At 49.9% G+C, this 27,641-nt stretch overlaps 11 protein-coding genes across 11 annotated transcripts; 4 read left to right on the top strand and 7 right to left on the bottom strand.

Moving 5' to 3' along the window:
* Positions 1–188: 188 nt before the first annotated feature.
* Positions 189–533, bottom strand: BKA67DRAFT_507200 (RlpA-like double-psi beta-barrel-protein domain-containing protein-containing protein; the record flags this gene model as incomplete). The annotated part of the gene is made up of 1 exon (XM_046097145.1): positions 189–533. A coding segment is annotated over one exon (345 nt), but the record flags the coding sequence as incomplete, so codon positions are not given.
* A 1,655-nt stretch (positions 534–2,188) lies between these two features.
* Positions 2,189–2,893, bottom strand: BKA67DRAFT_492840 (uncharacterized protein; the record flags this gene model as incomplete). The annotated part of the gene is made up of 1 exon (XM_046097001.1): positions 2,189–2,893. A coding segment is annotated over one exon (705 nt), but the record flags the coding sequence as incomplete, so codon positions are not given.
* A 1,340-nt stretch (positions 2,894–4,233) lies between these two features.
* BKA67DRAFT_542520 (uncharacterized protein) lies at positions 4,234–4,683 on the bottom strand (the record flags this gene model as incomplete). The annotated part of the gene is made up of 1 exon (XM_046101121.1): positions 4,234–4,683. The coding sequence occupies one exon, from the start codon at positions 4,681–4,683 to the stop codon at positions 4,234–4,236; it is 450 nt and encodes a 149-aa protein (XP_045951064.1).
* A 2,670-nt stretch (positions 4,684–7,353) lies between these two features.
* On the top strand, positions 7,354–7,868 carry BKA67DRAFT_588206 (uncharacterized protein). Its single transcript, XM_046104367.1, has 2 exons — positions 7,354–7,627; positions 7,680–7,868. Exon 1 carries the CDS (start codon positions 7,376–7,378, stop codon positions 7,619–7,621), a length of 246 nt encoding a protein of 81 aa, XP_045951063.1. The 5' UTR covers positions 7,354–7,375; the 3' UTR covers positions 7,622–7,627; positions 7,680–7,868.
* BKA67DRAFT_651901 (cytochrome P450) lies at positions 7,354–8,610 on the top strand (the record flags this gene model as incomplete). The annotated part of the gene is made up of 3 exons (XM_046106089.1): positions 7,354–7,627; positions 7,680–7,975; positions 8,250–8,610. The coding sequence occupies exons 2-3, from the start codon at positions 7,689–7,691 to the stop codon at positions 8,608–8,610; spliced, it is 648 nt and encodes a 215-aa protein (XP_045951062.1). The 5' UTR covers positions 7,354–7,627; positions 7,680–7,688.
* A 2,194-nt stretch (positions 8,611–10,804) lies between these two features.
* BKA67DRAFT_665368 (uncharacterized protein) lies at positions 10,805–11,812 on the top strand (the record flags this gene model as incomplete). Its single annotated transcript, XM_046108544.1, has 4 exons — positions 10,805–11,179; positions 11,245–11,443; positions 11,498–11,611; positions 11,670–11,812. The coding sequence occupies 4 exons, from the start codon at positions 10,805–10,807 to the stop codon at positions 11,810–11,812; spliced, it is 831 nt and encodes a 276-aa protein (XP_045951061.1).
* A 1,165-nt stretch (positions 11,813–12,977) lies between these two features.
* On the bottom strand, positions 12,978–15,257 carry BKA67DRAFT_665367 (diaminopropionate ammonia-lyase; the record flags this gene model as incomplete). The annotated part of the gene is made up of 2 exons (XM_046108543.1): positions 12,978–13,610; positions 13,638–15,257. 2 exons carry the CDS (start codon positions 15,255–15,257, stop codon positions 12,978–12,980), a joined length of 2,253 nt encoding a protein of 750 aa, XP_045951060.1.
* Positions 15,258–16,488: 1,231 nt separating this feature from the next.
* On the top strand, positions 16,489–17,885 carry BKA67DRAFT_506012 (uncharacterized protein; the record flags this gene model as incomplete). The annotated part of the gene is made up of 2 exons (XM_046097126.1): positions 16,489–16,761; positions 16,782–17,885. Coding segments are annotated over 2 exons (1,377 nt in total), but the record flags the coding sequence as incomplete, so codon positions are not given.
* A 538-nt stretch (positions 17,886–18,423) lies between these two features.
* On the bottom strand, positions 18,424–19,660 carry BKA67DRAFT_588197 (uncharacterized protein). Its single transcript, XM_046104366.1, has one exon. The coding sequence runs from the start codon at positions 19,351–19,353 to the stop codon at positions 18,607–18,609; it is 747 nt and encodes a 248-aa protein (XP_045951058.1). The 5' UTR covers positions 19,354–19,660; the 3' UTR covers positions 18,424–18,606.
* A 1,316-nt stretch (positions 19,661–20,976) lies between these two features.
* Positions 20,977–22,060, bottom strand: BKA67DRAFT_489666 (glycoside hydrolase family 7 protein; the record flags this gene model as incomplete). The annotated part of the gene is made up of 2 exons (XM_046096963.1): positions 20,977–21,155; positions 21,310–22,060. Coding segments are annotated over 2 exons (930 nt in total), but the record flags the coding sequence as incomplete, so codon positions are not given.
* Positions 22,061–23,165: 1,105 nt separating this feature from the next.
* Positions 23,166–24,547, bottom strand: BKA67DRAFT_528245 (glucanase B; the record flags this gene model as incomplete). Its single annotated transcript, XM_046098935.1, has 2 exons — positions 23,166–23,630; positions 23,705–24,547. 2 exons carry the CDS (start codon positions 24,545–24,547, stop codon positions 23,166–23,168), a joined length of 1,308 nt encoding a protein of 435 aa, XP_045951056.1.
* Between the last annotated feature and the right edge of the window lie 3,094 nt (positions 24,548–27,641).

Here is a 27,641-nt window from a genome sequence, read left to right as displayed (position 1 = left end):
GGTCAAGTTGGAGGGTGGGTCATGACACGAACATACTCGTCATCTGCAACGTGTTCGGGTTTGTCCTGAGCGTAGTCAGGAACCCGGGGTATCATTGTGAAGCATGCAACGCTAACAGACAAAACTCAGATCATCTTGTCTCCTAACACACCGACTAGGCCCATCCTCGACTGAGACACCCTTCAATCCAGCCAAGCCCAGCTCATCTCCACCCTCCCGTCTTCCTCCTTGGCTAACTGCGTAAACACGCCCAGACTCACATCCAGATCCGCCTGTGCACAGCCGGTGCACCGGTCCACGACCGTGACATCCACACTGCTGTTCGCCCTCTTCTTGCCCTCGCTGCCGTCCCTCTGGATCCGGATCTTCCTCCCACATAGCGGGTTCGCATTGGGATTGCTGCCCGTGCTTGCGGCGTCGAAGACGATGTGGCTCACGGAGACGATGTCGTCCTCGGAGGAGGACGTGACGCCGCACGCCCCCAGGCCCGGCGCGTAGTACGTCAGGTCGCCGGTGAACGTGGCCGTGTTGGACGGGAGTGGCAGGTTCGACGAGGATCCGCTGCTGTGACGACGCGAGAGCCCCACGCCGAGGCCGACGGCGAGGGGCAATATGACGAAGAGCAGGATGGCGAGCGGCAGGAGCACGAGGAGCAGCAGGAACCGCCGTGAGTGGCCGAAGTAGCTGCGCTGCGGTGGCAGGGCGCGGTCGAGCCGCTGTCGCATTGTCGGGCGACCGCCGGGGACGGCGCCGGCGGGCGGTTGTGGGGAGGGCTCATCGGCTGCTGGAGCGTCGGACGCGTGGGTCTCCTTCGTGGCAGCGTGCGCATCTTGGGGTTCTGCCGCGGCCGCGGTGGCAGATGTCGCGCCGGCCCCTGCGCCCGGAGCGAGGAGACGGCCCAGCAGTGAGTGTCGTTGCGGTCGAGTGCGCGTCTCCCATTCCGGAGTTTGGTATACTGGCTGTTCGGCCGCAGCATGTGGTGCTGCCTCATCTGCGATTGTGGCCATGCCGCTTGGTTTTGTTTTCTAATGATCAGATATGGCGTTTGAGTTTTCCCTTTGGCCAAGGTTCGGGTCAGTGCCGTGTGATCTGGTGTTTTGTCGAGGGATACGTTTTGTTTACACGGTCACACCGTTCTCGCGTCAACACAATCCGAACGGCCTTTAATGAAGAAGAAAAAAAACCCCAAAAAAAGGAAACCTTATCAATTGGCCCGGTTACACAGACACGAAAGACATTGAACACTGCGATTGCGAACCAGCGGACCAGCTAACCATCGGCATCGTGAGTATCATGATGCGAATAGGAGCCTAATAAACTTGGAAAAGTTGGCGCCGGGAATCGAGAATCTTGGAACGACCCTTGCAGTAGTCAAGATGCTCACCAGGGGCGGCGAGATTGGCGAGTAAGTGGCTGGCCAAACCCCAGCTTCTGACTATTTATTCTAGAGGCTCTCTGGCCCATTCTGTGCCAATTGTGGATTAAGGTTAGGCGAGTGCCCCTACTGCATGTATGGCTGGCTGAGAAATGGGTCCGGGGCACAGGCTCCGTATTTGGTTCAGCTAACCGTGCCACGAGCTTTTGCAGACCGCATCACGCAGAATATAACATTGCGTGCCGTCCCCCGTGTGCATGGAGAGTTAGCTGCAAGCAGGCCATGTTATGTTCTTGGTTTTGTTTTGTTTGACATACCATTCTACTATCACTTCTAAGGAACATTAAGTGACGGCCTCGCGAATTCAACCTCAGAAGATCGCCGTATCGACGCTGGCCGCGAGCCTCTAGTGACAGGTCTGCTAGCAGCCGACTCGGACTCCAACGCTTCCAGCCCCGGCCATGCCGCCGCCATGGTGGCCTCCCATTCCTCCAACCGCATGGTGCTGACCTGCGTCTCCGTCCGGATGGTGATGCCGCCGTTTTTTGCGCTCTCGCCCGCCGGCTCGCCAGCGTCCGCGAAGATGCGCACTTCGTAGGCGCTCTCCGCCCGTTCGCTCTTGGCACCCTCGCGCGCGCGGCTGGTCATGGTTTCGTTGAATGTTTCAAAGTCCACCGTGGCGCTCCGGGGGTCCGTGCCGTCGTAGATACCACCACTTGGGCCGCCGCCGCCGCCGTTACTTTGCTGACCTCTGGAGCAACAGCACGGGTTCAGGCAAGACTCAGGCCTGTCCATCCGCGTCTGGCCTCCCGCTTTTGTTAGTTCGATCAGACCATTCAAGACCCTGAACTCAAGCTTGAGCTTGATGCTATATATCATTCCCTTGACGGCAGTCTGGATGTTGTAGAAGTTCGCGTATTCTAGCACCAATATAGTGATATCTAGCACTATGATCAAGATGTTGATCCAAACCAAATGCACCATGACTTTGTTGACCGTTTTCCCGTGCAATGCCGACTCGAAACGGAAGAATGAGAAGGTCTGGTATAAGTAAATTCCAGAGAGGATCATCTCTTGTACGAAGAAGAGCGTCACCTCGACCTTCTCGTAGATGCTGTACGGCACGATCCAACTATCGAGATTTGGCGAATTCGCCCCGAACACCAGAATCGTGGTCGGCACATGGCAGATGACGGCATTGGTAATGATCATGGCCAGGACAAGCCGTAGCTTATCCCGGTCCCGCATCACGAGGTGCAGGCGCGAGTAGAGCACGAACGACTGCCCCGTCACGAGACATGTCCAGCCGACAACAATAAGTGTCAAGTCGATGTATTTGCTGGGCGACAAGACTAGGTCCTTGAGCAGGAATCCGATCGCATAGGGTGCTATGCCACTGGTGGAGACCAGGAAACTCCAGAAGTATAGCCCCGAGCGCCGTTTGAAGGTGGTGAAGATCATGACGTTGAGCTCGACGAAGTTGTACAGCGCGATCGAACAAAACGCCGTCACCGCCAAAAGTGTGCTCCAGTCGTCCGGCGAAGGGTTGAGACCCCCCCGTGAGGGCGACATGTTTTTCGCTGTTATGGCAACAAGGCAACGACGACCAACCTCGTCAACGACATTTCGCTGATTGGCGAAGTTGTGTAGAAAATGTCCTCGTATCTCAAGGCGGTGCACGCGATCAAGAAAACACAGACGATATATCCCCTCCGGTGGCTAGTCTGGTTTGCATGTAGGGGGGTATAAGCACCCTTTATAGCCTGCCGACGTCCGTTATGCCAACAAACTCTAAATGCTCTGGGTCAAATCGGGATCAGCCACCTGCTCATGCTCAAGCCGGCTAACGTCTCAATGCGGCCAATGACGCCAGTGCTCGAAAGGTTGTAGGAGCGAGAATCGCTTTTGGTCATTGTCCATTTATTTAGTGGTCGCTAATTCTTCCAGAAGAACCGTTGATTGGCCATGGGCTGTAGTCGAATAGTTGCCCCAGCGTGGGAGGGGGATGGTCGGAGAGGCAGCATGCTTCCTCCCGTGGACCAAGTAGAACAGGGTTGATTGGCTGCACGCACATACGCTCACTCACTCACTCACACACACTTCACACTTAAGTTACGCACTGGATTCTTGGCTTTAGGTGACGGGCGGTTGAGCAGCAATCTCCGTGGAGTTTGAGAGGGCTCAAGTCGTTTTATTAGCTCGGCCGTTGGGAATGACGAACCTACACCACGCCGTTTGCTGCCATGACTTGCTCAATTAGATTTGATCCAAGGACCGTTGCTCAAAGTCCGTATCTACAAGTTGAATGTGATGGTTCTCCGCATCATCAGAAAGAAGAATGACCGAGTCAGATTAGTGGCAAAACGGGCATTTAAAGTTCAAGCTACATACATTCGCCATTACAGTAATACGTTGGAGCTCCACCCATAGACGGCATGGTTGGCACGGAGTAGTGAAGAGCTAAATAAGAAGCCCGCCCCAACAGCTACCACTACCAAGCAGATCAAAAGCTAGTCACTGCGTGTATCCTCAGGCACGCTCTGAAGGAATGTCATTTCCGATTCCAGATCCAGCTCTACAAAGTACACGCTCAGGCAGGTGGCAATTCATCCCCGGCATGGTGGTACATCAACTCACCGTTCAATTGAGATTTCTCCGCCTGGTTGGTCATCTCCAGGCGTCAAAGTAGTTCTTGTCGCCAAGCCCAGCGTTGCACCCACATACCACTATCTTGGCCATGATGCGCCATCTACCCAGACGGCTATTGTTGCAATAGGCAGTGTGAAAGCTCGACAAATCTATCCTAGTGTAATCGTGATGATTTCAAACAAAGTAGCTACCGATTCAAGTATAGACTATCAGTTCGTCTGCGATGCGAATGAGTCCCAATCAACGACGGACCAGACTTGCGCAATCAATCCTGACTCGAGCTGATAGTGCACCATCTCCGAAAACCTCGTTGATTGCCCATTCGGCTCAACTCCCCTCAGCGGCGTTATGAGAGTTCCCGACCACTCAATCTTGGCCGCGATAAGCTGCAGCTCCTCGTCTACAAGCAAGTCGACGATATGCGCGAGCATGTCGTGGAAAGCCACGCTGGTGTCGGTGATGAGCGAGATGTACCGCGATAGAGGCATGCCCTTGGAGTTGTGGGTGACTTCCGGTCGCACAAACCGTGAAAGAGCCGCCTCTGAGGGCCCCTCGTTGATGGCTCGGATATAAGAATTGTAGAACTCGATCATTTTTCTCTTGTTCAGTTGCTCCGACTGCGGCACTGCGTCGGCGCTGTCAGACTTCCCTGCTGCCATGGTGTGCTCCGCGTCAGAAGTTGGGCAGCGCTCGCGAGAACCGCAAGAATGGTGGCTGGTCCGAGGCCGTGCTTCCTTGTGACTGGGTGTCTTAATTGAATTCTCTCCGTCACCTTGAAGATGCTGGTTGCTGTGCTTATCACGCCTTCGTCCCGAAGTAGAGATTGGAATATGCTTTCAGCGCCGACGCCTGTAATTGCCAAATCGCAGGGCGCAACGCGGGGTCAACGCCCTACCTATACTGGTAGATCGGACTCGTAGTGACTTGCCTCGTGCATGCTCCATTTAAGCTTTGGCATGATTTAGCGACGTGCCATATTCATGTATAGTCTGCGTTAGAAACTCATCAAGTATAGTACTGTTTACTCACTGATCTGCCTATAGTACCAAGTTCGTAGTCGTCATGCACTGCCAACACTTCATATTTGCGCGGTGCGTCACTCATCAAGGCCGGCGCAAAGCATAAATTATCCCGCACCTGGTAGAACTATCACCACTTATGCTTGAGTATAGAACTGGCAGTTGATATGCTCTATTTCCCATTCTGTCTCTAAACTCTTCATTTCCGCCTGGTGCTGTTCTCGGATCGAGCCAGTAGACCGCTCAATGTATTCTTCCAGCTGCGATATACGGTACCAATAGGCATGCCTCGCACATTCACGCCTCTCGATGTGGTCATGCACATCTGTGGCTGGATCTGGCTTCATTAGTAGCATTGTTAGGAACTCCGCGACTCTGCCGATCGACAATGATGTCAGTTGGGCCAGGATACTGAGCTGGGTTCCCTCGGGCGCCTTGAGGTCTGAGCAAAGATTAAAAGCATTCGTAGTTTCAACAAGGTCGCGGCCCAAGACGACGTTGCATGGCAGCCCAGGGAGGACATAGAACACAGCCGTGAGCTTTGTTGAGCTAGAATCTCCCGGTGTTCCATTTCTAGAAGAATTAGGAAGTTCGCTTGAAGAGGCAAGCGGTTGAGTCGATGACAGGAATTGACTATGAATATCAGAGATAGACTGGAGAAGTATCGTATATGTTGGTAAAATAGTTTCGATCTTGGGCTAACGCTCCACAGACGAAGCACTGGCCAGGCATCAGGTCCTTCTAAACTTAGAGAGACCAGCACGAACGACAGTGAAACGGATGCGCAATTGGTGTTAGGTAAGGAGTCAGGGCATACTCATCCATAGCTCTGGGGCCACACCGAGAAACGGTACGAGGATGTCGATGACTTGGTGGCCTTAAAAGTTCCCGCGAACCAGGATCGACTATCGATATTTATTCTCTATTGCTTTGGCGGAGTCCTCCAGGTGAGATCCAAATCTGCCGATTTGGTTAAGAGATGTAAACTACTGATGGCGCAGTCAGGTAACGGTGACACCTCCTCAGACATAGTACCAGAGCGGTCTCTTGCCAAAATCGTTGCCGTGCTATGCTGCATCTTTTCCGCGATAGTTCTGTTCGGATCCACCAAGTCACTCTATTTTATGCAGAACATGCCGTACGTCCAACTGGGCATGGTTGCAGTGTGGATAATCTTGTTTGATCTGCGTGTTCGTGTCCTGACGAATGCAAAGAGGGATCAAGTTTTCGCCGCGACTGCTGCATACGCCGCTGCTCTAGTGGTATTTATCAGCCCATCGCTTAGTTCAACGGGGCCTTGCGATTGCACACCCGCTACTTAATTACTCGGAGGTCTTCTTCGAGCCTTAGGGTTCTCATTTTTACGGTGCACCAGACGTCTGACATAAGTTGCTCGCGATGCTGTAAAATTCTCGAAATGGCTGTTTGCAGGGTTAGCCCAGTCTAGATGCATCATCAAGGTTTAGATAAAGATCATTTTCTGCCAATGGTAACTGAAAAGGATGTGGTATTATGGATGATGGCAAGAGTTCTAGGATTGGTTGAGGTAGTATTGTTGATGTGAGCGAGGGCGGAATTTATCTAGTCTAGGCTATGCTTCATACATGCAATACTACTCACGAAGGAGTTTTAGTTCTGATGTCGATACCGTTGCAGGATTCCTATCCAGCACTTTCTGCGGTACATTTGGGGCATAAAATATGACATCTAGATATCGTCAAAGAGCCCACGTATCGAGTTGACATCCAACTGCTACACGAGGGGGGTTGACCCCTTATATAGGCACCAAGGAGTCACAGAAGTCGTGCCGATCAACAACATTGAAGTCACCTAGCTGTAACAACTTGGATATCAAGCCCAAGAGTTTAGATAGCGACTCAAACTCCGCACACCAATTTGGTACTCAAAGTCCATGGCCGCTGATATTTACATCAACAACTGCCTAGCTTAAGTCACGTATACTACCGATTATCTTCGAGAAAGGCTACCTTATGTCATGCAGACACCGACTGCCTTTCTTGTCTCCATCTCTCATCGATTGAATACTTCTGGATTTGTGGGTTGCTCATGCTTCTTATTTGTGGATCAAAGCATGGCTCTATATGACAGGCCATAATGCGCACAAATGCCTGTCAATGGCCACCAAAGTCCCCCCACAAAGACCCCTTCTTCTGGAAATGACCTACTTCGCCTCCGAAGGGAATCTTCCGAAGCATGGCGCTTTTCAATTTAAATCAGCAACTCCTCCAGAGGTATTGCAAGGTATAATGAGCCTACCCTCTGGGCAAACCTAAGATTGAGACTATCGACCTTGAAACTACGAAGTACGTCCATGCAACGTACTTGGATCATTGTGTTGTTGAAAATATCCGCTCAGACCCTCAGTACCTTCAGGCTGACGGTTGCAATGTCGTTGAAAGATATAAATGTGTCGTACGCTGAAATCTTCTCAAGGCCCCATTGGGTGTTGTCCATACAGCCAATTTCGGGAATCGCGGGCCTCGCGGGCTATTTCGGGGCGCTTATGGAGCTGGGGCGTCGTGATGCATTAACAGTGGGCTTGATACCATTGTTCTAAGATCTGGTAAGCGTGTCTGTTTTGATTCTATGGCTGTGTGCTGACGAATCCATCGCAGAGCGTGGACATGACAAGCGAGTTTATATTGGGGGATTCCCTAGGCGCACTAGCTTCGCCAGATGCCCACCAGGAATTGATGGATGCAGAATTTGATACTCACGAGAGGCTGTCGAGTGCGGCTTATGCTTGGTCGAAGTCAGTTATTCTGCACCGTGACCCGAAGTGGTGGCCTGATAGTAACACAGGTCACAATATCCTCGACAAACGCGTCGATGAAGCGCTGGTTCAATGGGGAAAGGCAAGACGATGGAGCTCGGCGACAAGAAAGGATGTCTTCGGCAAATCGACGAGATGGTGTTAAAATATCAGACAGTCTCCAGCTCCAGCTTCAGATGCAGAACATCTTCAATCCCGGCCACGACGGAGCGGCTATTTTTCTTAGAAATGTCTTTCATTTCTCTAGAAAATCGCAGGCTTGGGCGAAGCTCAGGGAGAGGATACCGCTCACAAATATGCGTCAATCAATATGGGCTGATGAAATCGTATTAACATCTGAAAAATGTGATTCGTGAACTCACAGTCTCACTAAGCTCGAACATGATCCATCGACGATGTATTAACAAGGCAGTATTTCCAGCGGCGGAGGAAAAGGCGAGAGGTTTCCTCTCTACCTACAAAAAGAAGACACCGTTGAGATGAATTTCAGATGCATATTGCGAGATAAAGCCTTCTGGGGAGAGGACGATGATGCATTCTGGTCGGAGATGTGGGAAACCTCCAAGTTCGCTTGGGGGCACACGCCATTCGGTGGTGGTCCACGCATATGCCCAGGTTATCGTCTTGCCTTTGTGGAAGTGGCGTATGTGATGGTCATTATTCTTCGAAAGTTTGAACAACTGGAAAGTCGTAACAATAGACCATGGACAGAGGAGACAAGGACGCCGTTTCAGAACTTGCAAGGAGCCGAGGTTGCACTGTTTTTTGCTTAGCTTCTTGCCCTTTGTCATGAAGAACGAAGACATCAGGGGAATCATGTATGTTAGGTTTCACCGAGCAGAGCATGGAAACAGTTTATATCTCAACATGGATATCGCATCCATTTAAACATCCTTGCATAAGACAGTTTCGTATGGGTGTAATACTTAGGCTGGCCTGGCCTAGCCGCCCATTAGCTTCTAAGTAGGTGTTCTATTGGAACGAGTGTAAGTCCTTGTGATATTTTGCGTGTATTATTATGCGGCATTTTTACTGTGGGATAATGTGTAATACAGACGGAGGAAAGGAGGGTTGAGCATAGTCGACGTTAAGGTCGAGTAGGCCGGCGACTCATGTCTCATGGTGAAAAACAAAATCAATTCTAGATGCAGTCCTGTTTGGCCAAGGTGGGTCAACGGCAGGGGATAGAGAGACCACCAGCAAAGTTGTGGCGAGCGCTAAACTGCGCATCTCAAACTGATCAAGCCTGACTGTCGCGATGGAAGACGACTCAGATGAGCAGTGACGAGGTACGCCTGAGCAGCGGCGGCATTTTTCATCTACCCGAGGGACGGTTCTTCTGTGTCTCCGCGACGTAATTAGGTATTACGCGTCGTCTGAATTCACAAGGTTAAAAAAGTTTTGCTCAGCTTCGGACTCGTCTCCAACAAACGGTCCGTGTTCTTCTTCGATTGTCGGCAAGAACAGATGCCAAGACATATCATTGAAATATTAACGATACTTGAGGTTCAAGGCATGATCAGATTGGTCCAGTCCAGGTTCCAAATCGTAGGAGCAAACATGTGGAGCAGTTGACTTTCAATAACCATTTTCGGATTTCAGACCCCAGCTGGAGGACGAACGCATCCGCGGGGCCCGTGAAGACGCTACTTTTAGCATTATTCTAACCCATCATGGTGAATGTTACATGAGTCCAGTTCGTTGACCACGTGGTAGTTCTATATGGAGGACGGATTCACAATGAACGCGCCAGGAACCGATAACCAAGATCCATATCTTAGTCTCAAAGTCGTCTGAAGTCGTTAGAGGTACGACGGTCAACTCCGGCTACGAGACCTATCTGAGCCCCCACATACCGTGAGCGCTTTTCGAGACGAGCGGAATAAAAGGCAACGGCCCTGGGTCATGATGATAAATGTTTTAGTGAGTTGTTTACAGTCTATCAATGATGCGATAAACTGCTACAACTCCATGATGGAAGAGTGAATAAACCCTGACGCGCATCATACGCTGATGCTATATTTTGCGCAGGCCGCTGCATCAAGATTGTCCGACCCGCTTTGTGTTTCTTTGATTCAACCCCGCAAACTGACAGGCTGGGCAGGCTCATCCGTAGATCTTTGCAAGCCATGCGCTGCATACGGAGACAAGGCACAAATGGTATCGGTAAGAAGTCAAGTCACATTGAAGCAATACCCGGCAGTTGAGTCGTTACGGGTTCCAAGAGTGTGGAGTCTGTGGCTTATAATAGCCTGCGGTAGTCGGTGTCTACCCCACAACCTGCCCAAAGCTGGGATTTGCGGTGTTTTCAACGTCCACTCTGAAACACCACAACTTCAGACCCTGTGCGCACTGATTGGCTCGCGCTGCACGGAATCCGCCAGAGACTTCGTCGACTTTCGTCGCAAGTGATTCTCTCGGGGCCTAGTGATTGGACTTGCGCCAAGACTGTGGATCATTGAATGCTTCATCTGGTTCAGAGAGGTTCGAGAACGGACGACAGGGTCCCAATAGAATACCACCGTCATGGCTGTTAGCGCTTCTACCACCTATCTCATACTCAACAACGAAAAATAGACACTCCCAAGACGAAACGCACTTGTCACCATGAACACTGAAACTTGTTAGATGGGATGGTATCCATTCTGCCACCCAATTCTGTTCGTGGCCGTCGCTGCTAGCAATCATGATCAAACTGCTGACGCGGACTTCATCGAGGGGCAAGTCTATAAGACTGCGACAATCTCATGAGGCTTATACAATTTTCTATTACCATCATCATCATCATCATTCAGCAACCAAGATCCCAAGAGTTGAACTCATTTCATTCTCTGTACATCATTATTCTGCTTCTTCGTCGCCGGTTCGACTCTTATTTTACATAACAAGCTTGTTTTCAACCTTCTTTGGGATTATCTCCACTCACTTTATCTCCACCAAGTTCATCCAAACAGTCAAGCCGTAAAAATGCAGTTGACCAACGTTTTCGTCTCCTTCCTCCTCGCCGCTGCGGTCTCGGCCAAGGGCAAGAATGGCACTACCAGCGTCAAGTCTCAGTGCAAGGAGTATGCCAAGCTTAGCAATCAGGTTGAGCTTGCTACCAACGAGACCAAGCTTGCTGACAAGTTTGACAACAACCAGACTGCCATCGATGCCTTCAAGGCAAAGGCAGCCGACAAGCAGACCCAGCTGGATACACTCTCGTCCAACAGCACACTCATGAGCGATTGTGCCGTCATCCAAGCCCATGCAGAGGCCGTTGATTCTTGCGACCAGATTCAGAGCTGGGAGAAGGATATTGCCACCGCCGCAAATGACACCAAGCTTGCTGCCAAATTCGATGTAAGCATTATTCTCGACAATGTTAAGAGGGGATTGTAGCTAACTCACGATTTTTCCGTCTAAAGAATAACGCCACTAAGATCGATGCTTTCAAGGCCAAGGCTAGTGCCAAGGCTACCAAGCTGGCCGACATGACCTCCAATACGACCTTGACCGATTTCTGCTCTGTCCAGGCCACCGTCGATGATTGCAAGACAATGTCTAAGCTTCAGAAGGAGATCGCCACGGTTAGCAACACCACTGCTCTGCAGGCCAAGTTCGATGGTATGTGACCTCATTTGCTATTTCGGCATGGAACGTATGCTTACAGGTTACAAGGCAACCAAACCAAGATCGACAAGTTCACTGCCGCCGCTGCAAAGGCTCAGACCAAGCTTGATGCTCTCATGGCAAACTCCACTCTCATGAGCACTTGCTCTTCTCTGACTCAAGGTGAGTTTCTTGAATCATTATCACCGTCGTGTTCACGTTTGTTCTAACATATACATAGCTTCAACTGATGGCAAAACCACCACTGGTAACGCTGCATCTTCGACTACTACTGCCGCCTCGTTTGCCGGTAGAATCGAGGCTGCTGGTGGCATGATCTCCGCCGCTGTTCTTGCCATGACTGCGGCCTTGTTCATGCTATAAGAAATTGGAGAGGAGAGAAGGCTTTGGCTTACCTCCTTGATGGACATGAAAAGTTTTGGATGGTCTGCCATTGATTGATCAAGTCGGGTCATGGGTTTCGGGGTAACGCCCATAAGGCTTGGGGATGACAGATTTGGGGTTGTGGTCTGGTATAATCTACTCAAACATAGCGTATGTAATTATTGTATAACTGTCGCTACCTGAATAGTCATGACTACCAATATACGCCCTTCAGTGGGACTACAAGCAGAGCATCACAGTGCAAGGGGCCAATTTGGACTTGGAAGGATTTTCTCTTTGACTTTCTAGAGCATGGAAAGCCCGATGTGGAATTAAATAATTAGCTCGAGTCCTTGGACTATATGACTGAAAGTTATTAGTAATAGAAAACGGCATGGAAGTCTGCAGACAACACACGACTAGTTCAAGAATAACCTCGACTGCTTATTCCTGCACTTCCTGGATAGACTGCTGCTGTGGGACTGGTGCCGAATCCTTCAACTCGGATTGAGACGAGATCACAACTAGCGTATTTTGTTGGTCTTGTCATTTGTTTTAGCACCGGCTAAATAAGTAGCCTACGCTCATGGGCAGGAGCAACAGGAACACAGTGCCCACAAATATCCCGGCAATAGCACCGCCGGAAGGGCTGAGCGAGTTCCGGAGAGATTTGGTGACTGTAGATGTCACAAGGATGGGAGTGTATAGACGCCATCGCGGTGGGCCACTATACCGACCGGAACGTGCTATGGAAAAGATCAAGTATCAACAATATTACAAAAAGAACCAGGGGTTGCGCTGTTGATGAAGACAGCAGTCGCATGGAAGGGTATCACAACCTGGGGTTGAATGTTCGTATTGCCGTCGTGCCTGGATATATGCAACCAGTGGTCTAATCACGTATGAGAGCTAATATGCATCCTTATATGTACATGTTGGTGGTGCGAGATGTACGAGAATTGTGATTGGTCGCCGTACTGTACCATAAATGTGGCGGGAGATGCCAGATCGTTCAATCCAAATTGGTGGCAGATGCGCTTGCGGGCTGGGACCTTGGCCCCCATGCGGCTTAGAATGACTCGACAGCTAATCTTGAAAGGCAGCCTTTTGATCTCGCAATGCAACATCCCCACTCCCCAACCCGACATCATGAGATAAACAGCAGCTATTGATTGCAGAAGTCAGCAATCAAGGCATCCAGCATCACAGTCGTCGTTTTGATACTCTCGGCGTCGACCCATTCTTCTTTGGCATGCAATCCTTCGCCTTTTGGGCCAAAGACAACACTAGGAATGCCAGCTTCATTCAGTAAGGCGGCATCACACCAGAATGATAGACCTTGGGGATTGACTGGTCGGCTAAGAGCTTCACTAGCAGCGGACATCGCTGCGTTGGCAAAAGTATTGTCAGAAGAGAGCTTGAACGCCGGGCGTTCCAACAACAGATTTGGCTTTTTGTAAGTAAACATCTGGTCGGATGTTGCCAGTTCCTCCAGCATTGCGGTAATGTCTTGCAAGATGCCTTCGGAACGCTGACCAGGTATCGTTCTGAACTCAATCTTAACCCGGCATGAGGCCGGATAGCTTGATAACTCTTCACCTCCTTCAACCAATCCACAGTGAGCAGAAGCCTGTCCTAAAAAGTCGTCAGTCGGTAGGTCAGCGGCATAGGTTTTGAATGAGTTCAAAAATGACCCGGCATTCAGGATCGCGTCGACTCCCACGTCGGCTCGCGAACCATGGGCAGCCACTCCGGTGATTTCCACTTCAACCCATAGGAAGCCCTTGTGACCAGTGCCCTATTGAAGCATTGTAGGCTCTGTCACGACAGCACCATCTGCGCGCCAGCCTGCGGCAAGTATTTCCGAGGTACCTCGAGAGGAGTCCTCTTCGTCGGCGACGGCGGCCAGGAGGACAGTACCATGCACTCGTCTTTTCTTCGCATTAGAAAGGGCAACCATCGCTGCTGCCAAACCGGCTTTCATGTCTAAACTGCCCCTACCAACGACCGCTGGGAGGCCATTCTTCTCGGTCAAATTTCCACTCAGGGGATCTGTAGTGTAAGCCGCAAGACTGACGGTGTCAGTATGAGCATTCAGCATGAGGCTACGGCCAGATCCCGTTCCCTGCACAACTCCAATGATCGAAGGTCGACCTTTTACCAGTTCGTGGCGATGACTTTCAATATCACGATGTTGTAGCCAGGCCTCCATATAGTCTGCAATAGCTCCTTCACCGCTCCCTCTCGATACAGACAGAGTGGGATTCGTGGATTCAATCTGGGTGAGGATTTGTGTCAAAATGACCGGATCATCGCTAGACACATCGTGGGGTACATGGTAAGGGCGATTGCCCTCTGTGTTGAAGAGCACAACCACTGTCTGATCATTGAATCCGAGACTTTCGCGGTGATGTTGAGCCAGATATCGTAGTGCTGCGAGTCCCGAGGCTCCACATGGTCCTGATTCAATTCCTCTCGCTTGCAGCTCTTGAACAGTGTTATGAGCCTCAAAGTCGGAAACAGTCACACTAGTGTCAATATACGACCGAAGATCGGGCCAAGCCGTGTAAGAGACTGTACCACAATCCAATCCTGTCATGATAGTGTGAGAAGTTCGGATCTTCGGGCTTGGGCCGCCTGATTTGGATTGCAGACTTCTGTATAGACACGCAGCGGTGTCAGGTTCAACAGCTACCACCTTGGTTGGCTGCGATCGCTCCCGCGACTTGTGATGACGAAGCATGGCATGAGCCAGTGAGCCAACACCGACAGGACTGAACACCACATCGCACCCTAGACCCAGCTCTGCCAGCTGCCTATCAGCCTCTCTGAATATAGTAGAGTAGCCTTCCACTATTCTTGCAGGTGTCTCCTCGTACGATGGAAATGATGTGTCCTGGACCAAAACGCCGCCTGGGTGTGAGCCTGCCGTTTGAGCTGCGCTGCGTACAGCGTCGTCATAGTCTCCAGCAACAACAATGACTTGCGCACCTTCTCCGCGAATAGCTTGCTTCGTATACTCGTCTAGACTTCGTGAAACGTATATACGAGCATCTATAGATAGCAGTTTCGCCATGTACGCTACTGCACGGCCATGATTTCCGTCTGTGGCTGCGAAAAGGACCAGCTCGGCTTTGCTGGCTTCCGAGGCAACTTGGTCAACGGCGCTATCCAGAGGCAGCACAAGTCTTGTCGTAATAGCAGTAAATGCACCCCACGATGCACCAAGAATCTTGAAAGACGGCAGGCCAAAACGATTGCTCTCATCTTTGAGGAAAACCGCTTTGAGCCCTAGTTCTTTTGCAATGTCTCGTAATTCAATGAGTGGAGATGATCTATAACCAGGGAGACTTTCATGGAAAGAAGTGACCGCAATGGTATCAAAAGGAACCAACCCACCTTTGCTGGGCACGTCCCGAATAAATGGTTGTCGTCGCGCCGACATTACGGAAGGTGAAGTTTCTGAAGAAACACACAAGTAGGAAGAGGTGAAAAGAGATTTCTTACGAGGAAGAGATGAGTGACTTGTTTGAGTCGCAAAAGGCTGTGCTTGTCCTTTGTATGGTTCTGGGTTCTGGCCGCTGTAAATGCCTTGCTGCTGCGAAGCCGGTGTGTCCACTGTCCACATATTTTCAACCAACTTAGACCAATCTAACCTAGACTAGAGGCAAGATACGCCTTCTCACTACAACAAATCTCTGCAAAGGCAGAAGCACGCCTTCTGACTACTGATACACAGTGGAAACTTGTGTAGTTCTTGAAGTATACATGGTAGGTACATACATCGCTTGTCGTTCAAATCAAGAGTTTGCAGAACAGAGAACAATCAACTTACACTTATTGTACCCGCGCCAGTCGATCTGCATTTGTGGTTCGAATGCTACTTCAGTGCAGCAACAGAACCACATTATGATATGATCAGTACCGACAGAACGATTGCTGCTTATTCACAATAAATTCCTGGGTGCTTGAGCTGACGACAAATTGCATGCGTTGTGCACAAGAGTTGTTTGACGTTGAGGTAGGTGGAAGGACAACTGAATTTGAAATTCACAAGCCACGTTATCATCTCACAGACACTCGAACTTGGTTTGGGCTGCTTGGCAGCGGTGCACTCCATTCAGAGCGTTGCGTTATTCGAAAGATGGGCTGAAGCCGAGGTAAAGTAGCTAGTTAACCTAATTAAATGTAATTGGAAAGAAAAAAGGCGCCCTCTCAAGACAGGCCGCTATGTATCCACCCACTGCGGGCGACGAATGCGCTAACTTAAGTGCAGCGATGGTGCAACAGAAGACTTCCCGGCTTCGAGAGGAGAATTCATGCTACTGCCTCATCCGTGACCAGCCTCCATACGTCTTTCATAAGTGAGCACGCGTTCTTGATTAGCTCACACGTGCTGCTTTTTCCTTTCTTACCCGCCTGTCAGCTAGCATTGCCCCAAATAAATCTCATATAGCAGATGCCCCACTATGGAGAGCACACATTCGGACGAGCCTTACATCGGCTGGGACAGCAAGGCCGCGTTTGAAATCAGCTCCCCGGATGCGGACTGGTCTATGGTCATTCCGACTCGGAGTTCGGAGCCTCTTTTGAACAACAATCAAAATGATATTGATGGAGCCTTGCGTCCTGATCCCGGTCCAGCGCTTCATGAGCTGAGTACGTCTGCCGTAGGCATTGATCACTTTCTACTCCATAATGGAGCCCAGCGACCGCCTGTGCCTTGCAACCACTGCAAGACCATGCGTTTCCAATGTCTTATTCTCCAGACGACATCAGCGAATCCGAATCCAGTCACTTCATGCTCAAGCTGTGTGGCATTATTTCGAGACTGTAGCCTGGCGGAAAGGGAAAAGAGACATGCGTCAAATTTTGAGACTAGGGTTCCAGTCATTGGTCATCTTCACGGACTCAATGAAGAGATAGACGATCAAGAAATATGGCCTGGGGTAGGCTCTATCAGGCCGAGCCGACCTCCACGGCCGCCAGTGGCAAGCAAAAGGCTAGTTCACGGTCGACAGCGAGAACACGACCACTTAGAACTTGGTTTGCAGACCATATCGATCATCCTTATCCAACGGACGAGGAGAAAGCCGAACTTGGCGGACATTCCGGACTCAGTAAGACTCAAGTTGGTAACTGGTTTGTCAATGCTCGGCGACGTCAACGCATGAACGAAAAAGCACTATCACAAAACAACATTTTTACTCGCGGCTCTCCAATGCCAGAGTCATTTCTCAGCTCAATACCGCTTCAGAGATGGCAAAATTCTCCTCCTGAAGAAGAGCCTGCCTCTTTGTCTCAAATTAACAACGCTCTCAAAAGTTCTCACCACCCAGCAAGCTCATGCGAGCCGCTCGCAGCGAATACAATTGATCCCCGATGCCTATCGGTTAGCGAGAGCTCTACGGAATTATTTATGCATCTTCCGTCATATGCTTCCTCGGATTCCCGGTACTCGAGCTATTCCCACAACCAATCAGACAGCAATCCATCGCGGCCGGCTTCTGCATGCAACTCGGAAGACAGTGACCAATCATGGGGACGAGGTTTATTGAAGGCAAGACGCATTAAGAAGACCAACTTCCAATGTACTTTCTGTAGCCATGTCTTCGAAAAGAGGTTCGACTGGCTCCGCCATGAAAGATCCGTCCACCTGCCTGGATTGGACAAATGGATATGCGGAAAGCCACTGGCTGCATCTCAATCGGCCAGCATTTGGCGCATCGACCAAGATAGCCCTGAATGTGTATTCTGCGGACAGGTCTGTCCAGACGATACGCACTTTGTCTCTCACGAATTTGAAGCATGCGAGGAGCGTAGTCTCCAAGATCGCACCTTTACAAGAAAAGATCATCTGTGGCAACATCTATACAAGTTTCATGGCTGTCGTAAATGGTGCGGCTGGAGTCCTGACTTGGCAATTCTCAAAGAAACTCGCGAGGACCTAAAAAGTCGCTGCGGCTTCTGCCAAGCAGCACTTTCCAGCTGGGACGAAAGAGGGAACCACTTGACAAAGCACTTCCGCGCTGGGCATACCATGGCTGATTGGGTTGGAGATGTTGGCATCGAAGATGTGGAAATGTTCCAAACCTAAGACTTCAATTGCAATCAGTTCCTTGGAGCGATCTCTACATCACGTTCTATAATGGTGTCGAGACTTTCAGTCCTACAGATGCTGCTTCGCACATCGGTTTCTGAGACACGATATCAAACGTTAAAAAAGAATCATAATGGTGAGAACAATGGATCCTCAACGTGAAAGATAATTTAACAATCGGCACGATTCAGCGGATGCCTGTCTTTGCGGTCCAAGCAGAGCAGAAAGAGATACTGGGAATGCCGTTGCAGTCAGCTTCTCCAAGCTGGAAACGAGCTTTTGAAACACCAGTTCCGTTTTTCTGGGCTCCTTTTCGCTAACAGCAGAGCTCTCGCAACATATTCATAATGACTCTATGCGTGGCCAACAAAGATCTATGCAAGGCACAACGACGCTGCAGATTGATGATACATGACCACTAGTACCAACGAGAAAAGACGCGATATTGAATTGAAAGATAAGTTGGCAGATGTAGCTATTACACAATGCAATAACAGTGGTTTGATTGTCTCCGCTGATCAGTTACTAATGGTATTTATTTGTCTAAATCCGAGAATTGGATTGGCATCTGGTGTAGATGGTATATGGATAAACAATTATAAGGTAGTGACTGTAATCAATCTTCACTCGAAATTGTTCGTCCAATGCTTCAACCATCGATGTTCAAAACCAACAGGCGCTACATCCCTGAATATTACCATGTTCCTCTATACGGTTCCAAACCATCATGCAGCTTACCCCAAAGCCCACCATGCCACGTGCGAATCTCCTCCCACTCGGGCACGGTCTGGCTCAGGAACATCAACCAGCCACCAATAATTATGTCGGCATAGTCGGCCTCTTTGCCTCCAATAAAAGGACCGTCGGAAAACCGAAAGTACTTCGCTACGTCCCCCAGGGCGACCTGAAACGCACTCAAGATCTTCCTCCTGTCCTCCCCGCGCACAATAAGCTCATCCCAGGTCTTCACACCAATCCGCCTGCAGAACTCAGCCTTGCACTGCTCCGCAGTCTCCGGATTGAACGGCATGCTCTGGGAGCACAGAGGTGCGGCAGTGGGGAAGATGGAGTCGATATGAGTGTTGAACGCCGCGTATAAGCCGATTGAGTGGCGAAACAATAAAGGACCGCTGGGGTGTTTCTTGTCCAAGTACACGGCGATGTCAAACGAATCCCCCACCACTGTGTCGCTGGATTTGTCTTTGATGGCCGGGAGTGTGTAGAATGGCTCTCCGTCACTGAAGAAGCGCACAGGCTCTGCGCCTAAACTTTTGCGGGTTGAAGTTACGTCGGCGAGGTCGACCCATTCTGTGACGAAGTTCGCGCGCTTGAAGTTTAGAGCATATCGGGCTTTCCATGGGTTAGGTGCGTATGGGTGAACAGGAGGACCGGAGGCGATATCATAGAAAAGGATCGGGTTTGATGGTGGTGCCGTGGCCATGGTAACCGAACGTGATATAGTGATTATGCCGGTGGATAGAATGGTGTCGTGGAACGAGTATACAGAGGCTTCAATAATATCTTATGCTATTGATGTTGTCAGAAGCGTTTAAGATGTTGTCATAATCCACTTTACGATCCCTCGGAGGGGTTGGGCCCCCAGAATTTATACTTTGTCTGGAAGACATTCAATACTCATGACCCTTGTACGTTAAATCGGCGCCATGCAGGATTAACACGGTTGAAAGCGAGCTATCCATTTTGTGACTTTCAAATGACTGGGGTATATTTTTTTAATTACTTTCACAATACACCGAATTGAAATGGTTGGAAATCCATTTGTCGTCGGCATGCTTCAATTTTGCCCCTCACCAATGGGTGGACCCACCCACCGCTGCAAACCTTTTTCTTGCGGGGCATTGCACCTCGTTTCGCGTTGGTGTTCATTCTGATTCATTCTGGTACGAATCGTCATGTACTATATCTGATACTCATCCTGATTCACCAGTGCCACGGGCCACTTGGCTTGGCAGCACTAGTTGCTGTTCACTGACTTACACGACATCGGCTGGCCTGCATTGAATACACCAGAGGGCAGTGAAGACTAGGCAGTATGGAGTAGGCGAGGTTACACCTTCTGCAGTCACCTGCTCACTCCTCGTTCATCTCGGTTGGCAGGCGCTTATGTACTGCACCCACCATGGAAGAAATGTCCATCTCACTGCAGGATCTCTACATCCAGTCAGACTTCATAGACGCATCCCGCGAAGCCCAGCTCCTGCACCACTTCAGCCACGAGCTATAATGACCAATATTCAAAAGTCCCGGGGCGTACCTCTCAACTACACTATGTTTGCACAATCAACTCTAAGACCTTCAGCATGGACGGGGACATAGCCTCCAAGCCGCTCCTTTCGTGGCTTGAACGCCAAGAGCTGTAAGCTAAGGCCCAGCCCTTTACACAGGTTTATTCGTAACAAAAAAGAAGTTAATTACAGTAGGGAATAGTCCACAGCATGTTGGGCTAAAAAAAAATTAAAAAAAAAGGTCGACAATGAAACCCACGGAGCTTGCGGCTATTCATTTACAGATATTGATTTGGCAAAAGCACCGGATCTGCAAATGGAAGTGTTTAACTATTTGTCGACGGTATTTTGGTGCTATATGGAAGGTGACAATCGAAAACTTGGTTGGCTGAGCAACTAAAAGAACAGTGGCATTTAAAAAGAAAAAAAAAGAAGAAGAAAAAGAAAGAGGAAGTAATTGCAGTGCTAACTACTCGTAGACATTTTTTTCCGTTCGCCCTTGCACTTACATTGACAGTTCCAGATTATAATCACCGATTGACCGAAATACGACGCAGGGTTTCTCTTTTCGCGTTTGTTTATAGGTGTTTTGCTGAGCCTACAATATAGCCGCGAGCGTCGCGATGTAAGTTATGGGTAATATCGATCTGGTCCAGTCAGATGTTAAGACAGCGACCAGCAAGCCAAAGTCTTGTTTATCCCACCAATTTAGGGAATATCCGTACGCAAGGCAATTGTATTCGCTTACTTATCGTATCACGTCCACCAACAGGCGGCCTCTAGGGAGAATATAAATGGTTGCCACCATAACCCTATCCTTTGGTAGTAGATCCAATATCACCCCATCGAATGTTAGAAAAGACGACATGAGTATCAGGATGCTGAGACTGAATCGCGGCGGGAGTACTCTCTGCGATATTGCAGGGCCCATTGTTACCGGCATCGAGCCAAGCCATCTGCTGTGCAGCGTCATTCCAAATACTCATCGCGAGCACCACTATAAGACTTGGGTTAGCAAATTGGATCAGTTCAGATAGGCTCTCAATTCCATCCTCTTCTCGAGAACCCATGTGTGATATGACCTATTTTACTTGTTGACCACAAGTCCGGAAATTGACGTCCGGGGTTTCATGAAGACAGACGGTACTCACTTCCTCGTCCTAGGGCCTGGCCCATACCAGCCAGCCCGCCAACGGCATCGTTGCAGCTGGAGATAGTTCCGCCGCCGGTTTGCCGCCCATTCTGTATATAGAGCCGCGTGATCTGTGTTAGGGCACCACTCCCCGCGAATCGCGTCACGACGGTGAATGGCTTGCTCGTGTCGACAGTCCCGCCAGTCGCCCAGAGGCTGCGCTGTCCGCTCGCATATGGATTGTACCCACAGCCGTTCTTGTCGCAGCTGTTTCCGCTGCAAGGATGTGGAGTCATGGCCGTCGCTTTCGCATTGGCCTCTAGGACATCCATCTCGTTACAGCAATAGCCCTGACATTGCGCGTCGCAGTAGCCTTGGCCGGCTCCTGCGCCGCCCGACGACCCGCCGCCGTCGGCTTTCATCTCTGAGAAATAAAAGGCTCCGTTCTCTCCGCACGGGACAGCTGAGTAATCGACGTCTACGGAGAGCTCTTGGTTGAGAAGATTCATCAGAACGTATTTGCCGTCGCCACCTAAGAGGTATATGCGCGGGGATACGGGATTGAGCGTGTTGCCAGATTTGACGTAGTGATACATAGTCACCGCGTTACCTGAGGTGGAAACTCCCATGGCAGCGTAGTCAGCCGCCGTTCTTGAGCCAGCAGCGCCGCGGGCATATTTGGAGTCCTTATCCAACACGACGGATGTATTCTGCTGCACGCAGCCTCCTGACGTGGTGCATTTCCATGTTGGTAGGGAGGGATGTTCCTCAGAGCTTTGAGCGATTGCTGATTTTGTCAGTAGCGAGCCTAGCAGGCTGAAATAGAGGAGTTTGAAAGCCATGTTGCATGAGTTCTGTATGCTTCACAAGGACAGCAGAGAATAGGCGAAAGGCTCACACATTTCGTACCTACCGATTAACTACCATCTATATAAGCAAAATTCCTCCGCATTCCTTGATCGGATCAGGTTTAGTATTAGAATATTACATGTCGGCCCGGTAGTCCGAGATCATTCAATTCGGGAATTTCGGAGGATGTCGGGAGTTTGTACTCTATTATCCGGTTCATCTTATGGCTTGCCAATCACAAGGCCAATCAGTGGAGTAATAATTCACCATGTCTATAGGGTAATCTGGGAGACCCGAATAGTAACGGACGCTAACCATTTTCTGACGCTCCGCTTGGTATGGAGTCTCCCCCCAGGACCAATCATTGATCCATAGTTCTGCAATCTCGGCCATTTATACCAGAAATGCGGCATCTGCTGTCCTGTCATATTGGTCGTAGAACGAGTTTTAAATAAAGCTTTGGGCTAAATAGGCACGGTACTTAAGGCGCGCTACGATTGACCAAACATGAAATATTTATAAAAAGAATTTGAAAAAGTTTTATACATATTATACCCTCTTTGTAGGGGCCCCCACGTTGTTGTTGCATTTGATACAACTACTGATTATTGAAAAATGGGCCCTTAAAAACAACAATTCGCATGCTACTTAGCAGTAGAATTGCCAATACTACAAGAAGACCTGGGTGTATAGAGAATATATGTATTGAAACCTTGAAATATAATCAAACTCTCGTCGCAAATGAGACGAAATCAGCTAATGCACAGCATCATGAATATCATAATAGCAAAAGTACAAAAATGCGGTCTAAAATCGCGAAAGAGAATATCCAGCAAGTGACTCCTGACATGCAAGTCAATCGAGTCTAAAGCGCCCCATGCGCCACAAACATCCCAAACCATGCATCTGCGATGATATATACATAAAAACGACCAAAGAATGTCGTCCGAGCTCAGTCGCCACCAATAGCTTTGGACTCTCTGCGCTGATGAATTTCCAAAGATATCTAGCCGTGGAGAAGACGATCTACGAAGAGCCCCCGATGACAATCTCAAGCAACTTCGGATCCGGTCCAGCAACGAGACCCGCCTCATTCTCTCCACTCGGATTTACGTCATCATAGGAGAACGCATAACCCAGGCCATCCGCCTCATACTGATGTACGATGCGCGAGTAGTGGTTGTTCGGGCTTGTTTGGTAGTAGGAATCGCTGCCCAGTGACGGCTGCACGTTCCCGCCGGCCCCTAGGAGCGTGCCGCGGTTGAAGGCGGCGCAGAGGCGCGGCACAACGGCCTGGTGGACGTCGTTGTCGCCGTCAATAAGAGCGAACGGTCCCGAGTTGCAACCGAAGATGTCCGCCGCCGAGGGTTTGCAGTAGCTTCGGTTGTCGCCGTCGCAGAACAGGTTGTAGCCGCCCTCGACGTGGCAGTTGACCAGACCCGGGCCGGATTGGGTGTCAATGGTCAGGTTGTGGGTTGTGTAGTGTGACCACTGAAAAAAAGAAGAAGAGATACGGTCAGTAATTATCCTCATACGTCCGGCGGTAATGTGGGATATGAACTTACAACTTGTTCGATGTAATCATCAAAGTAGTCCTGGAAGGCTGTACCGTTGATACGGGCATACATATTAGGCGCCAGGATCCTGAGGGGATTGCCGGAACCATCAGTGATGCACATGTCGCCCCAGGGCTGGCCATCGACGGCGGTCTGCGCGTTGAGCGCCTTGCAGATGCTCTCCACGGCACCGGCCTTGAGGCCCTTGCGGGCCTGCACCTCGCCGCTCCCCAACCTCAGATTCATGCCCAAGACCATGCTGACGAAGTCGACGAAGGAGAGGTTGGCCCAGATGCCGTCGGCGGTGTAGGTCAGCTCCACGAAGCCCCAGTCCACCATGGCCGACGGGTCTGCAGGGTTTGCGAAGGAAGGCTCGACCAGCTGCGTGCCGTCGGAGGCGAGGGCGTAAAAGTTGAGCCCGCCCTCTGCGATCCATATCCGGGCTGCCGTGATGTATCCCGGCAGGGTGAAGGTTCTGGAGCCTCCGAACCCACTGAGCGGCAATGCCATGTCTTCGAATATCTCCATTGGTGACGTGCTTCCTTCGGGGTCCGGGTAGTACCAGTCTCCCGACGGCGACAGGAACACCACGGCGCCTGTGGAATCGCGCCCTGTGATGTATGCATTTAGGGAACCGCTTCCACTCTTGTTGTTCACTATGGATATGTCAAGAGGAGCACCGGCAGAGAACCCCGATAGCGGCACAGATGGAGTATTTGTGCCATTTATGGTGTTATCCTTGTTGATAATGATATCTTGCACGCTACCTTGATGTGCTTTCAAGGGTACTGCTGTTGTAAATGAACTGAAAGTGGCCAAGAATGACAGTATGATGCATTGTAAGCTGGGCATAATGCCGCTTGATGATGTGTATCCTGAATGCATCGAGTGAACCCTAGAAACGGAGGCGGACGTATGATATATGATATGAGAGTACCACAGTGTTCTTGAAGATTATTTCAACGTAGATACAATTTTCTAAGTGTCGCGAAGCATGCTATATATATTTCGGTGGGCACCAAGGGGATTACACGCCATGCAACCTCCATTTGCCGAACCTTGAAAACTTCAACCTCCGTACCAAGTCAGTCATCGTACTAGCTGTCTACCGTTTTTTCAACGTTGGATTTGTGGGTGGCTTCTAAATGCCTCCACGCGAATGGCTCCTTTTGTCTGTGCCGGTCATAGCATTATGGAGAGGTTGTGACGTGAGCCGTTAGAAGACGTATGCATCTAGTGAACCTAATCTGCTCACGCGGCAGTCTTCTGCAGGGTCCTGATCATCCCGAACCTTATAGATAACATTATTGGCTGGGGGGGTTGAGTGGCCGGTCGCGTGGAATAAATTTATGACTTGCATATGTAGTGGCATATCCACCAACTCGCCGGATTAAATGCCTAGTCTAGATATCCCACGTGCAATTTTCCTGCTAGGGACAGCTAGGCCAAACCTTATGTCGAGTCGTGTTGGGAGCCGCTCCCTTGATTTTGCCTCTGTTTTGACACATGTCGGGATGCTAGTAAATGTCAGAAGTTCCAGATATTTGTTCTAGAAGCTTGTAGTGTCGAAATAGCGGCGTGTCTACCCACATGACCGAACATCATAAAACGATGATATGGTGTCAGGAACGATCACCAGGACTGAGTACCGGGTCTCTTACTAATTCTCTGATCTTCATAGCAGCGGAGTGGACCTGGGAGAGAAGCGGGATCAGAAGCGGCTTGTTCCGGTTCGCAGTGGTTGGCAGAGTGCGGAATTGGCAGCACGGCTCGCCAGTTCACCTAGAAACAGGCAGCAAATAAGAGCGGGTAGCAAGATTGGTCGACAGGTGACGGGTCGGGTATTGACGTAAGACTATTGCAGAGTCAACCTCCTGTTCTGCGGACGTATCTCAGCTCCTCTTGCGAACCTGTGCCAGTAAATTTGTTTGACGATTGAAATTTTATTAGTGGGTCGGTGGCCTCGTTCGAAAGTACTTGTAAATAGGGAGCATTGCAATGGATCGAACTTCCCCATGGTCGCCGCTACGGTATTTGCCTAACGACCGAGTCAGGGTATTCCCTCATAGTACAAGCGACCAACCTGGTGCCATAGCGACAAGACAAAGAGGTCGAAGTTCTAGAAGCCGTTCGCGGCGCCCCGCGTTCCGCCATGAAGCACTTGTCCACGAGTCCGCTTCAGAATACTGACCGGTCAACCTCCAAAACGCAAAGATTCGACCAGCCTCAATTTTTGGCCTTCTTTGGGACAACGCTTTCCAGCGCAACTTTGGTTCAGCCTTGCTCGAGAAAGTCCAGCCTCGGCAGTTTAACTTCCTTTAACCCAGACTTACTGTTAAAGTGTCGTGAAATAAGCTCTGCTGACAGGTGGATCCAGGGTGTCATCGCTGTCCTGTGCCCAGGTGTCTCTTTGGTGTTCCTGATTCTGTGGGAACTTCTTGGCATGGACTATCTGTTAGCGCGACTGGAGTCTGCCATAGCGTTCGCTAGACCGACAGCCCACCATCCGGCAACATTGAGGGGTTAGGGGGGCTGCTCCAAGCTTGGCCCCCAACGGTCAAGCTAGACGGGTTCGCACACCTGTGGGGTTCTTGGAGAACATTGGAAGGGGGGGCCTCGGGATTGTAACGTGTGAACGATTTAATGTGTGTTGACCGCATCATGTGGCGCAATTGGCGCACAAAACCACATTTATACTGCCTGGTCAGATGCCTTGAGAACAATTTGGCAAAACTAGAACCTGTATTGCTTGCAAAATCTGAAAGCCGGGAACCGTCGTCGTTGAACACCACGCCAGGGCGAGCAGGTGGGTGTGCGAGCTCATCTGTCCATGCAAAGTATTTTCTGCATAGTAGCGCCGAATTCTGACTAGCCAATTCACCGAACATGCAACCACACACATAGCCTCTGTGGTTATGATTCGTCAATTGGAGGGCTGAGCGTTAACTTTTCATATGATCTAAAAACCCTCCCAAGAAAATATTTTCAATTTATTTCAACTTTCACTGGTTTGAACTCGAACGCATACCGTGAAATTTATGTACTATTAGATTAGTAGCATAAGTCTCTTTATCTGTGCAGGTCCTGTCCTAATCATTCGCGGCTGCGTCATCACCCTCTACCGGCGGCTCCTCAGATGCTGCCTAACTACCGCACCACACCGCTACAGCATCTACCATCGTTTTTGGTTCTATCAGTGCGCCCTAGAGTTTGAATCTTCTGCTAGACAGAGAGCAGCACTGGTCCTGGGGACTTGTTACGAAGAAGATTCTTCCCGGCCTTACATATATATCATGTCGTCTTTATCACATCCATTGCCCTATCCGACGAGAAAACGATTCCATCAGATTGTTGTTCCCCTTAACTTCCACTAGACGAGGCCTACCCAGTCTGCAGAAGCTTCCACCAGTTAGAGTACCTTGAGAGTCGTTCATAGGCTCTACATGATTAGATGGAACGCTCGTTAAGCTCGACTCTCTTGACACCTGAGGCTAGCCCGTCCGCTGTATTAATTGTCATCTCGCCTCCAGGAGTCGAGCTTAGATAAGTATGACAAGTGAGACTATTCACCCACGAGAAAAAGCTGCACTTAGTTAGGAACATCAAGCTTACGTGTCATATCCAATAATCGGAAAAGGAGTTACCGATAGTCTTATAAGAAAACTACGAACCTTTTGGAAATTTTGGTCGCTTACCGCTAAAAGTGCAGGAATCTGTGGCAAAAAGAAAAAGAAAAAAGGACGAAGATGAGAAAGCACATGGGTTTGGCCCTGCTGCCGCTGCAGTCACTGTCAAATTTTCACGCCGGCATAGACTCGATGGACATCCCATCTTCAACCTTGTTGAGTCTCTACGGGAGCGGGTATCGTTATAATTGACCTTACATCAAGAGGTGTGTCCGTGACAAAAGTGGTCCATAGTGTCTGCCGTCTATTTCAGGGAAACG

This window comes from Truncatella angustata (genome assembly GCF_020726525.1).
Source record: "Truncatella angustata strain MPI-SDFR-AT-0073 chromosome Unknown BKA67scaffold_14, whole genome shotgun sequence".
NCBI lineage: Eukaryota > Fungi > Ascomycota > Sordariomycetes > Amphisphaeriales > Sporocadaceae > Truncatella > Truncatella angustata.
This window is presented reverse-complemented; position numbering and strand designations above follow the sequence as displayed.

Bases quoted from the DNA above. Each gene is read 5' to 3' on its own strand.
- BKA67DRAFT_588206 (XM_046104367.1), top strand. From the start codon at position 7,376: ATGCAACGTACTTGGATCATTGTGTTGTTGAAAATATCCGCTCAGACC.
- BKA67DRAFT_588197 (XM_046104366.1), bottom strand. From the start codon at position 19,353: ATGGCCACGGCACCACCATCAAACCCGATCCTTTTCTATGATATCGCC.